Source organism: Crocodylus porosus, unplaced genomic scaffold (assembly GCF_001723895.1).
Source record: "Crocodylus porosus isolate Cpor-Errol unplaced genomic scaffold, CroPor_comp1, whole genome shotgun sequence".
NCBI classification, from domain to species: domain Eukaryota; kingdom Metazoa; phylum Chordata; order Crocodylia; family Crocodylidae; genus Crocodylus; species Crocodylus porosus.
The window spans coordinates 169455935-169469539 of NW_017728886.1; the positions used below are offsets into that span (position 1 = coordinate 169455935).

At 35.1% G+C, this 13605-nt stretch overlaps 1 protein-coding gene across 6 annotated transcripts in view; it reads left to right on the forward strand.

The window, feature by feature from the left end:
- Positions 1-11054, forward strand: part of NETO1 (neuropilin and tolloid like 1) — a 99223-nt gene extending 88169 nt beyond the window's left edge. For 2 of the 6 annotated variants that reach the window (XM_019545150.1, XM_019545184.1), the window contains exons 8-11: positions 4955-5068; positions 7447-8005; positions 9138-9212; positions 10044-10581. In XM_019545150.1, coding sequence (XP_019400695.1) covers positions 4955-5068; positions 7447-8005; positions 9138-9198 — 734 coding nt within the window. In that variant the 3' untranslated portion in view covers positions 9199-9212; positions 10044-10581. Of the gene's footprint in view, positions 1-4954; positions 5069-7446; positions 8006-9137; positions 9213-10043 lie in introns of all 6 variants that reach the window. The other 4 variants (XM_019545140.1, XM_019545166.1, XM_019545159.1 and 1 more) reach the window with 3 other exon arrangements.
- The last annotated feature ends 2551 nt before the right edge of the window (positions 11055-13605 follow it).

Genomic DNA, 13605 nt, shown 5'->3' on the forward strand with positions numbered 1-13605 from the left:
CTGCCTGTTTCTAGCTGGATGCAGTGCCTCTGCCCTGCACTTGCAGGAGTCAGCCTCTGGGCCCTTCCTGCTCACCCTCCGATGCAAACGCCGGTGCACTCTTACAGAACGTGCCTGTTTGCATGCTCTGTTTGCGTGGCTCCCTACCAGCTCAGCAAAGAGGGATCCGGGGGGCTTCCCCTCCGGATCCGGCTCAGCTGCTTTGGTTCGTCTGCCCCACTTACCTTAGGGGGATCAGGTGCTGCTGCCCCTGCTGCCGCTCCGTTTGCCTCTGCTGCCGCTGCTGCTCTCGCCTCTACTCCACATCTGGTAAGGGGGCACATGTGTGTGTAAGACACACGTGTGCTTGTGTCCTTCCTCTCCCCACTGCTCCTGGCTATCTTACATATAGATAGGTGCCCAAGTGATACTTAAAAATGTGTTTATGCAATATCTGTGCTAAACTTTCAGCAGTTTTAAAAAAGATAATGTGCATCAATTCTATAACAGCTAAGTGTATGTGTAACTTACGCAAATGACTACAGATTTTTTTTTTCAAGGTCAGTTTTTTCAAATTTGCTTCTCACTTTCATGTACTTACAAAAAGCAGGATCTAACAGTAAGGCCGGGGGGAAGGAGCTAGAGGGAGAAGAAGTTGGGGAATAACAAATAAAGGGGTTAAATCTGACCCCGCAGATTTATTTTCCCTGCTGTAGCAGTGGGACAATTTTGAAGCAAACCTCTAATAATTAGATTCTATAATTGGAAAATAAAATCAAATTTATAATTTTTTCATATGTAGAATCTAATTATGGGGGGGCATCTTATAATCAGGGTCATCTTATATTTGAGTAAATGTGTTAATATTGCATATTCAATAATATGCATAATCATATTTATAATATGTTCATTGTGCTGAAATATGTTGTTGATTCATTTCTCATCTAGTCAGTATCTTCAGAGATACCCATTCAAAACTGCTTTGGGGCATGGCAGAAGTTGGCAAAGGTTTTGATCCAATAATAAAGTAAAGTAACCAGCCATCCCAAATTTTCTGGGACAGTTCCAGGTTTGGAGCTGTGTCCCCATACCTTCCAAAAATCACTGGAATTGGAGTTTCCCCCCCATTTTTGAAAAAGTGGTCCAACCTTCTCAGTGTTCCCCAAGAGTCATACAGTATTCAGTGTTTTTACTGGAAAAAGATTTCTGATTTCAGAGGTCTGTGGAACATTCTGGATGTTATCCCATAATTTGCTTCTCAAAGTTGTCACTTTATTATGAAGAAATGTCTTCATTTTGATTTTACCTATTTGAATCAGTAATAGTTTGGTGGAATTGAATGGGCAAGTTTGACTGTCTTACGTTATCAAAATCTACCTTTTGTGAACAATCGGCTTATCCCCTGGATTTACCATTTGCTTTAATATTTGTGGTCATAGGCATGAAAATGTTTGAAGTTTAGGTTAATTTCTAAAACCAAGCCCTGCAACCTACCATCTCCCTTATTCCGGCCTCTTTCTCCATTTTGTGCAGACTTCTTCAGGAAGTATTATGATCAGCCACATCTCTCCACTCTATTCAGTTGGTGACATCTTAAACTCATTCTGTTTGAGTCTGTTCCACTACTGTCTTGTAGCCTTCATTCTTGAGCAAGGCCCAGAAGACCCTCTTCTGTCTCATTGAATTATCGCTTTAAATTGCAAAAGGCACATTGGAGCTAATTTTCTTTGTGTGCTAGAGGACCGATGAACTTTCAATCTTGCTTGCTGCTTTGCTCCATTCACATGAGAACTATTAATTAAAAAATCCTGAAGATTAATTGATTTATTGTTTTATCTAACCACAAACTTTAGGGGATCACCTCTTGGAACTAGTGTAAGTAATATGTAGGCAGTGCTTATTCACATTTTTATTTATTTATTTAAGAATGGGTTTCATTTCTTTTCCTGACTACTGTTGACATCTTCCTGTTTACTCAGTCTGAAGTTGTCATGCTTCCTTACTGATCTAGCCCATGGCTTTATTGTACCAGTGCTCAAATACTTTTTCTTATATCAACAGACACTTATTCTTATCTGAGTTCATGTTTACTTCCCAGTATGTTCTTGCTCCCTCTGCCTAAAGAAACTTTTGCTCCACTCTTCCCTTTCCCTTCTAAGCTTTTTGAGGCTTTGGATGTGCACTGTTCACTCCACCAACCCAACTTGAATGCCTCATTGCTTGGCCTTCACTGCAGTCATCAGTAACTACATTCTTCTTGCCATATTTAAACATGTCTTCTACACAAACCTCCTTACAATACTTTCTGTTACATTTTGCAAAATCCTCTCTTAATATTTTGTCCTGCTGGAGCGTCTACAGCTCTGCTCCCCTGGCTTTTCTGACTCAATGATACTCTATCACAGTTTTCCCTAGTGGCTTCTCTTTTCCTTCCTCTCCCTCTCCTGTGGCATCCCTCAGTCTTCTGTCCTTGTTATCCTCCCTTTGGATGCCTTTGCTGGGTAATTTAATCTACTTTCAGGGGTGTAGGTTGTAGCCGCTTTGGTCTAAGGACATAGGCAGATAAGGTTCTTTGGGTGAATCTGATATCTTTTATTATTTAAGTTGGTCTAACAAAAGATATCAGATTCACCCAAAGAACCTTGTCAATCTCCTTTCATCCACCCTTCTCGTATACCCCCAAAGAAGAATTCTAAGTTTCCTCTTGGGTGTTCCACTATCTCAGTGTTAAACTGTGTGAAGCCCTTTTTTTTTCTTCCTTTCCTTTCCTTCCAAAACTGTCTCTCACAACTTCTCTCTCAAAGAAGAAAATTCCTCCCTCTTTCATCTTAATATCAATATTCCTTGATCCCCCTCACTGGATCTGGGTCTGAATAATGTATTAAACAGGATTAGCTCCTAATGGCTCCTTACAATAGTGACAGAGAGAGCATCTGTGCTGTACTAGCACATTGGTGCTGACTGGTATAGTGCCCTATCAGCAGCTGTGTGTTCCTGCAAAAAGATCTGTTGTGGGCATGGTGGTGATTAATTTTGATGGTGTTTTAATGTAGTTTAGAATATAAACCTTTTTGTAACAAACTTAAAAACTCAGCCGAGGGCAATTGAAAGTTGGGGAAGGTTTCCCAGGCTTTTGAGCAAACTGAACTGACATTTCACAGAAGCTGATCTAGTTTACTGGTTTTCTCTGAAAGCCAGTCAAAACCAGCAATTTTAACTTAGTTGAACTCTAGCTTTTGAAATTGTTTGTATGAATTCAGAATGCACAGAGATACTTAGGAACCTACAAAGAAGCAAACAGAAAAAATAAAACCTCCAGTCTTGGAGGGACCCTGTGAACCATCCATCTTGAGTTTTCAACCTTTGTTATTATTGTTAGTTTAAATGCATCAAATTTTAATTTCTGAAAAGAAACAAAATGATGAAAACAAGGAAAAGTAAATATGAGACTTGACACAAAAGGCCATTAAAGGGCCATCATGGAAATAAGCATTCATGATCAACCAGTTACATATTTATGCTGTTTAAAAGGTGTATTGTTTTGCTGGTAGACCATAGCAGCTCTGTTGGAGCTATTTCAACCTATTGGATAATTAAGTGGCTTTTGATGCATGCAGTAAATTTGAAGATACATATTATAGCTATTATATTCTACTGGGTGACTATGCATTTGGGAAATGTACAAGTTTTGTTAACATTCATTATTTGCTTATTAAACTGTAACAGCTCTGAAGAAGCTGTTATAATCGATTATAGAAATTTTTATTTAGGCACATTTTTAAAGGTGGATTTTTTTACATGCTATATGAAGCCATTAAGTTCTACAGGATAAATCTGTTCCTCATTTGCAGTCACTGAAGCAGCCCTTTACAATTCCCTAAAATGCAGCTTTTTCAATATTATGCATCTGCATTACTATAAGACCAAAATACTACTACTACTACTACTACTACTACTACTAATAATAATGCCAGCATAGGGCAAATACTTTCTTGAGAAATGACTTTCAAAAGTCTTTATTGTTCCCCTTTCACATTAATCAAATCAATCATTAGATCACTTGACAACTTTCAAATATTATATTGAACTCTTTATGTGTTGTTTAACCTCTAAGAAATGCTTAAACCAGTCCATTAGCATTGATTACATTCAGCTTTAATTAAAAATCAGCTATTTAAAAATTATGATAGCACTGTCTTTTAATACAAGGAATGTCAATATAGCTACTGCTATGAAACACTGATTAAAATCTTAAAAATGTAAGAGTAAATCTTTTATTTGTACTATTTTAAGTCCTTTTGAAGAAGAATTGTTGCCATCCCAGTACCTGAAAATTGTCAAAAACTGAGTTGTATAGTTTCTTTATCACCACATGTAGTTCATAATGATGGAATTGTGGTTGCCTATGCAAACTAATAGCTTATGGCCTTCAGTACAACTTTTTACTCCACAGCTTTAATTGTGTTAGTGACCTAATCCTACCAGTTTGTGGGCCTTATGGCAAAACTGTTCAATCTTTGTTCAACCTTTAACAGAAGGGTGAATTTTTTTTGTGGATTTTCTTTGTTATCAAAATATTTCCAAAGTGTATGATCTCTTTTGGAAAATAAGTGTTCCCATAAGTACATACATAGATAGATATCTTCTTTCACTGGCACGAGTATTTATGTAAAACAGATTTTCTGCACATTCTAATCTGAATTCTTTGCAGATACGATAAAATTGAAAAATTGTGGCAAGAGTTCACTAAGTTTAAGCATGATTGTGAACCATGAACCACAGTTTAATAAGCTGTTCGTGTGTCTTCAGGTTTGCATCAGCAATATACCTAACAGTTGTATTCATTACCGCTCTTGAGAAACCCATGCCATATCGTTCATTACTATTTAAGGTTGCATTATCATTCATATATGTTTGAATATAGAGTGCTGGAGGATTTGCTACTTAACATATGTTTTCCTCCATTTTATTTTAGCTCCCTGTGAATCCAACGCATTCTTTTGCCATAGTAATATGTGTATTAATAACACATTGGTGTGCAATGGACTTCAGAACTGTGTGTATCCTTGGGATGAAAACCACTGCAAAGGTAATAAGCAGAATTGGAATTGTTGAGATGAAAGACCATACAGGGATGTTGAGATCACAGACCATCATTATCCCCAATTACTTTTTAACCCGGTGCCAGATTGAGCAAAAATAAATGACAGAAAGAAAACAGGTGAAAATGTGGGTGAACATGCATAAATTGTTAGTATTTCTTTTGCTTTGACTTGCTTATATATGTTATGACCCATTGCCGTGTTCTTGGACTCTGTAGCCTATCTTTGCATATATTTGGAATTTTGTCTGTTTTCCACGGGTGAAATTTGTATAGATAACTTTAAAAGTGGCAGCTGGTAGGAACAGACAGCTGGTTTTTAGACTCTTGCCTATAATAACAACATTGAAATCCAAGATGCAGCAGGAAAAATCCTGTACCAAGCAGACAAATCCACGCATAATCTACCAGTCAACTTAAAATGTCAAGAATTAACATTGTAAACCAGGCATGAAGTTTCGTTCATGAAGACATTGACATTCCTGACCAAGTTGGACAATAGTTTCCAGGTGGCACTCTCTACTTTCAAACAAAAAAAAGAAAAAGAAGAAAAATAAAAATTCCGTATCTATGTTTCCTTCAGAGGAAAAGACTTAGCTGACGCTTATGACAGGCTATGGAGACTATTTGCTTTTTCTGTTACTGCAGATTTGTTCCTAGAAACAAGAGAGATGCCAAATTTAGGAACCAATCAAGAAAAAAAATTCAAAATGAGATGGATTAGCAGCCAGCCTATAAATCTGCTGAAGCCTGTAAAATCCTGACAAGCCGTTAAATGAAGTAAACCATAAATGAACTTGTGCTGCAAGAGAACACAGCAAAACAGTTAAAAGGAATAATATTCCTCACAGAAACTATGCTTACAATTGGGGAAGAATAGTCTAATTTTCCCTTTTTACTTTATCAGTGGGAAAAAACCCTTTAACTTCTCATTTGTTTCTAGAAAGTATTGCATCTTCCTTTTGCCAAATGCCAGGCTGAAGCTGCATCATTTCCATTAGGTCCTGTATTTATTTATTCACCATTATAGTTCTTACTAGAGAAGCAGATTTGCTGGTCAGATCCAGCAAATAAGCTGATTGCTGTGCTGCTGGGCTTTTTTTAATCTGGTGCTACTGCTTTTCCCAGTTCTTCATTAGTCAGTTGGAGGATCCTGATACCAATCTGCTGTACCAACACAAGGGCTTGAAATTTGCCTTCTAAGCATCATACAGACTGCAAGGAAAGTGTTTGTTGGGCAAGCAGGTGTATTACTTTTTTGGTGTGAATGGTTTTTATTTCAACTGTATGTCACTCTATTATGCATTAAAGGGACAGTAAAAATGTGCTGATTTAAAAGTTAAGGCTATATCACACTTTCATAGTAAATATCATAATCCTGAAAGACCTGTTACAAAGAGGTGTGAACCCTCCACTTTAGCCTCAGCTCTCATAGTTCAGTCATCAGCTCACTGGGCATCTATGAATTAGAAAAAAACCCACAGAGAATTATGCTATAAAGAGGGATGAAACTGCATTGTGTTTCTGGGAGTCTTCTGAGGATTTTAAATGCCAAGCAAACTGATATTTTAAAAGTTTTTCTAACCAAGGGATAGATTGATATCTTGCCATCTGTTTTACATAAAGGGTAATCAGCCTTTGTGCTTAGGCCAAGGGTATTCTGAAGAGTTGTATTAATTAACTTGAATATGGACTTTGTGGTGGATAAAACAAGTAATGGGTTATATGGGATTATTTTTCTGAAAATCTTATCAGTTTTCTCCTGATTCAGCTCAATCTTTGAATTCTGTCAGCAGTTCCAGTCAATGCATTAGTATTAGGCATTCAGATGAGTTCCAGTTATTTTTTTAATCCTGTAAACCACTGCTGTTTCACTTTACTTACTTCTCAGTGGACGTGTCTACATGTTCATTAATACGCTTTTGCTACTGTGCATTAAATTTAGTACTTCTAATGTGAGGTACTAACTAAATGCCCATGAGGCTGCCCTAATGCATAGTAGTGAAAGTGTATGTATTTTTAGTGATGCTTAATGTGCTGTAGTCCAGTTTTACAGTGTGTAAGCCTATTAGCACAGTTTTTGCCATAATTCTCTAATGCACAGTAAAATAGGCTACTAATGCCTTACTACATATATTTAGTGACAGGGAAGGAAAGCAAAAGAGGAGTGTCAAGTAACAGACTTGTGATGTGTTTTGGAGTAGACTGGAGATTGGAGATAACTTTAGCAGCAGCTTGAGAAAGTAGACATTACTTTTATACGCTTGAGTTTGGGCTACATCCTGCTTACCACTTGGTAGGCCTCAAAACCATCATGTTTATTTTTTAATTGGAGATTAACACTGTGATTTTCTTCTGTCACACAGAAAAAAGAAAAGCTAACCTATTGGATCAACTTACCAATACCAGTGGCACTATAATTGGGGTGACCTCTTGCATTGTGATCATCCTCATTATTATCTCTGTTATAGTACAGATCAAACAGCCTCGTAAAAAATTTGTCCAAAGGAAAACAGACTTTGATCAAACAGTATTCCAGGAGGTGTTTGAGCCTCCTCATTATGAGTTATGCACTCTTAGAGGTACAGGGCCTACAGCTGACCTTGCTGATGTTGCAGATGACTTTGAAAATTATCATAAACTGCGGAGATCATCTTCAAAATGCATTCATGACCATCACTGTGGATCACAGTTGTCTAGCACTAAGGGAAGCCGTAGTAACCTCAGCACAAGAGATGCTTCTATCTTGACAGAAATACAACCCCAGCCTGTAAAGCCTCTCATCCAGCCCATGAACAGGAGAAATATCCTTGTTATGAAGCATAGCTACTCACAAGATGCTGCAGATGCGTGTGAGATAGATGAAATTGAAGAGGTACCAACTACAAGTCACAGGCTGTCCAGACATGATAAAGCTGTCCAGCGGTCAGTATCAATAGATTTTTGATGAAGACTATTACATAAGGACTTGATTGCCTCAAATATTTTTCTTCATTTTTTTTCTTTACTCTTTGTTTCTCTTCCTATTTATAGCTTAAGTCATTAAATTTTCTCTCTTTATCTCTACCCCTACTCTTCAAGCCCCTCACATCACACTCTTTGTCTTTCTATCTTTTTCAATCTATCTTTTTCTTTTACTGTTTTACACACACACACACACACACACACACACACACACACACAAAGCAGGTATAATTTTTACTTAACCAAAGAAGATTTTGTGAAAATCTAAGTTTTTGAAAGAGCTACATGCATGTGGTTTCCTTAAAGCTAAGAGGTGGCCTTCTGTACTGCCCACAACTCATAACAACAACAGTAACAATGGAGTCCAAATCAATAGCAAAATATAATTATCTATTTTCATACATGGCAGACTAATAAGAAACACTTCTGAGATAAGGAAACCCTTTTCTTATTAAAGTTTGTTTTCTATAAAGTGAATGGCAATATTTTCAAAACATTTACAATATCTATCTATTCTGTTATTAACCATAATCTCACTGCTTGTCATATTATTATTATACATATATATCATTAGAATATGAGACATTATAGTGCTTATAGAATATTCTTATATATTTACATATAAAAATGGCATTGAGAAGAGTCTTTCTAATCACTAAAAAAGTAGAGTCTGGCATGATATTTTTAATACAGAAATTTATTTTTATTGTGTATTGCACCTTGAATGCCTGTAAATATGAATGATTAAAAGTTTACAAGTAAAAGAAAAGAAAAACAGAAACAGTTATGAACCACTTATTTGGAAAAGAGCACTCAGAAACTTTTTATATGTATTTGTATGTCTTGCATGCATTACTGATGCGCTTCCTGTGGTTGTTTACATGCTTTCCATATTTTCTTTGCACATTTAAGGCATCTCTAACTCTTTAAAATTCTTCAATTATTTTAATCTATTTGCATGCCAGTATTAATGACTTGGTACACATTGACCAGATTATCAAGGTATACTGTTTATTAAGTATCTATATGCATATATTTCTTTTTTTTCTATGCAAACATTATTATGTTGAATGAAATAGCCATAACATTCCAGGTTCTGCCTCATTGGGTCTCTAAGCAAACATGAGTCTGAGTACAACACAACTAGGGTCTAAAAGACAAACTTGAGGTAAGTAAATATATAAATGAATGTCAAATGCCTCATCTGTTGCATTCCATTTTATTCTGTTACATACGGAAATGTCTGATGTTTCCAAGTTGTATGCTAGCTAGTTAACAATTTGCATATAAAGTATCAGCTTTGAATGTTGAGAGAGTTGCAATTACATATTGATGATTACTTGCACATTATAAACTAAACATTATACTCTATTAAATTCTCATATTCAACAGTACTGTAATCATTCCATAGCTAAATATAACCTTCATTTTAAGCACACTATGAAGACAGATGCTTTGCATGGCTTGGGTGCTAAACTTGTGTGTCTGTGTATGTATGTGTGGGAGAAAATAAAATTTTATAAATGTCCCAGCATGTGATATGCTATGTAAAACATAGCCTAACCTATTTTAGTCACAAAGATATGGAACTATATGCTGTCAGTTCATTTTATTCATGCAACATTGTGAGGTGTTAGAGGAGTGGGACATGGGGCAAGGAGATACCGTTAATTTTAAGTTTTAATATTTGCCACTTACAATTAATTTTAATTAAATGGTTTACTAGGCCGTTCACTTCCTTTAATCTGCTATTACTGACACTTAACCTGAATAAATATAATCTCAATTTTTATAATGAAATTATAGGCCGATGACAGGCTGGCACTTATATATATCATATATGTATATATGTATGTTTCTATGTGTATATATGTATATATCATTTTATAGGGGAAAATGTGTGAAATGCTTTAATAGTTTTGTGATAAGTAGATAAGTATTTGTCTACCTATATTTTCCTTTATGGGGAGAAAATGTTTTAACTTTGTTTTGTTTTCAGAGAAGAACTATTTATACAAACATGGGAACTGTGAAAGGAAAATCTATAATGAATTATTTCAACTGTCAAAAGAAAGTGGACATGTTTCTAAATTCATTCCACTGCCTTTATCCAAACCTAAGAATTACAGACATTTCTTACTTCCTCAGCAAGATATTCCCATTGCACAATAACATGTTTATTTTGTAATTTGGTTGCTGGCCACCAAGTGCTCCTTAGTTTCTAAATACGTTTTGAGATTTACTGGAAACTTGAAGAAGAAATTAATTCTTGATTGAGACTATCCTAGATTTATTTTTTATCTTAGTTTTATTTTGGTTGCTGTTTTATGTCTCTGTTAACTATTTGTATGTTGTGTGATATGTGAAAGAAGGTGATTTACATTGAAATTTTGTTATATGTACATTGTTTTCATTATATAGACTGCTTGAGAATAGTGCGCTCCTGGGTGATTTTGAACATGCTACAATGAAATGTGAAACTATCGACCACGGAAACACCAGCTAGAGGTTTTATGGACATTCGACCAGCTATTCTCATATCATGATAAAATTCAGCAAACAGTATTGAGTAAATTTAATAGATGGCAATAAGACTATGGTTATTATTATTAGTCTTTCCCCATCTTTTCACGTGCTCTCCTTCTCCTTCTTCTCCTTCTCCTTCCCCTTCTCCTTCTCTGTGTCTCTTTTCTGTACCTGCTCTTTTAGTTACAATATAAGATACCCAATTTTGAATTTCAGGAATAATTTATTGAAATCAGGTATTTAGCCATTCATCATCACTTCAACAGAAATGGTTTTGGGATAAGCATCTAGCAATATGACTGAATTTGACACTGAGAAAATAATCTGCATGTATGTTACTGAATATTTGAGTTGGCAAAAAATCCCTTTTATTAGATACATTGTAAAAAGCATGCATTCACAATTACTGCTGTTGTTGTTCCATTTTTTGTGTCATATGCTTGCTACTTGTAACTTTTTATATAAAGGTACATAAAACAATGTATAATGATTTCTTACCTTGAGTTTTAAGGTAATGTTTTCATTTCCTTAATCAAAACCCAATGGAAATTGACCAAGTCTGTTTTGTGTACTTAGCAATGTTTAATTTTTAGAAACTAAAGATCAAGGCTAGCAAACTACATCTCTAAAATCATCCCCTTCTCTCTCTCCCCAACCAGCCAATCAATCAGGCAAACCAAGAAAACACATCTTACTTAAATAATTTTCAGTAGGTTAAAATGTTTGCACAGCAAATAAAGATTTTCACTGGTAGGTTTAATTAAATTGAATTAAAGGATAAAAACATGGGGGAAAAGAAATCATTGATTCTGTCCTCCGAGCTGAAATGTAACTTCCACAGCCTTCAAGAGTGTTTCCCAGAAGTTGCACTTTTAAGAAGTATAAGATCAGACCTTTGTTGGTTATATTAAATTTATAGCTCGAGACTAATTCTGGAGATATATGGCTTACCACTGCATATATAGTAATACCAGCTGCAATTCATGAATGAAGATGCATGTTGATATGTAATTAATATTAAAACTGATCCTTAATAATTAAATTCAGTAAAAAAAAAAAAAAAATACAGTGAGTACATTCTAAATGATCCAGAAGAGTATATAAAAAATTAAAATATATATGTAGTTTCTTTGGTACCTCCATGGCCCAACGCAAGACCTGTAGTTTAGTTTACCCCATTTGACTTTTGCCTGACTAAAGATCATAAGAGTTGGTCATGTGTTGTTTCACACAGAATTATTGCAAAAGTTTGACATAGTTTTCAACCTGGGCAGGTGGTAGGGAGGGAAAGAAGCTAAGAGCATTTCACCAAGCTCTGAAAAAGATCTCTTTCTGAAAAGGAACAGACCTATCTACTTGTGTTACATTTACTTTTTTATTCTAAAAAGAACCCGATAAGAAAATGTGGCTCAAACCTCATACTGCTAAAGAATGGTACAAAAAAATCAAAGTTTAAAATGAAATTATATTTGTCAAATCTTTTGTGTATGTACTCTGTATACTAACTGCAAACAGAGGAAATCCAAACATGTTTCTGCAAATCTGACTTAGGAATGCACAAGAACAATATTTTTATAGCAGCATACCTCACTTTTGTACTATGTGTATTTGTAATATACTTTAATATTCCAATTTAGCTTTACTAGTTTATTACTGGTTACAGGTCACATACATCAATCCTACTTTCCATGCCATCAAGTGAATTTCACCACTGAATTCAATGGCACTCCTACATTTATATATGGTCAGTTTCCATATTATGACTTCAGTTTCAAAATTTGGTAGCAGGTCACTGTTTTTCTAATCTTTTTAACATGCTGTTGGATATTAATTTCTTAAGACCATTGTGACAACATTTCTACCACTTCCAGACTTAGCTCTAAGTTTTTTTCCATTATGAAATCAAGGATGGAAGAATGAAGAACTTAGTAGTTTTTGGCGTACTGTAATATAAATCCATGTTACATCTTTGCTCATTTAGTATGAGGCTGCATAAAGATAGAACAGGGAGACGGAAATTTGACATGACTGCATTACTCATGACTGTTAGTGAGTTTTTCAGTTCACCTCAAGCAGATGCTTCTTTAAGGATGGGAATTTCAAAGGAACCTAATGAAGAGAGGCACCCAAATCCCATTTAACTTCAATCAGAGCTGGGCACTTAAATCTCCTTAGCTTATTGGAAAATTCCAGCCTTTCCAGGTCCTCATTGTGTGTTCTATAAAAACCCATATATTAAAAAAACCTATTTTAGAAATGCTATATAGACCTGTTTCAAGGTCTCTTAAAATCCTTTAAATGCATTTATTTTTAAATCAGCATCTTAGGATATACCTAAACTAAAAACAAAGGTGTAATTGCAACATGAATAGGTTTCCCTTTGTCTAGATAGTATGGATAACAACAAAATGAAGATATAGTGACAAAGACTAGAAATTCAAATACTTAGCCAGGCTCCCTGTACTGATATACTACAGTGTCTTCACTACAGTGTTACCTCAGCAAGCTGCAATCATACCTTTATTTGAAGTGTAAATAGACTTTGACTTAGCATGTCAGTGTTTGATGAAGAAACCCCCCCCCGTAAAACAGGGAAAAGGGTGCTTACTTACTTTGTAAGCACTTTGAGATATATGAATAATGAAAACTGCATCAGAAGTTAGAACCGAAACAAAAATATAAGTTTAATATTCCACCAATTAACAAAAGATCAAGCCAAATTATGAAATGTCATGTGAAATGAGCATTCTGAAAACTTTAGTTTTGGGACTACGTCAATATTTTAGGGACCTAAGACTGGAAAGTGCCTCCTGGGCCATTTAATAAAATTTTAATAATGTTAAGATATTTTGTTTCAACTTTTATATTACATGTTAATTTTTAATGTTTTAATAACATGCATTTAATATTAATATAATGGCAGAATAGAGAAGGGCATACTATTATATATAGTATTCAAATAAATGGTAAAATTAATCTTTTAATATACTCTAAAACTCCATAAGAAGAATAAGGTTTTTGACAATGTCACCTTC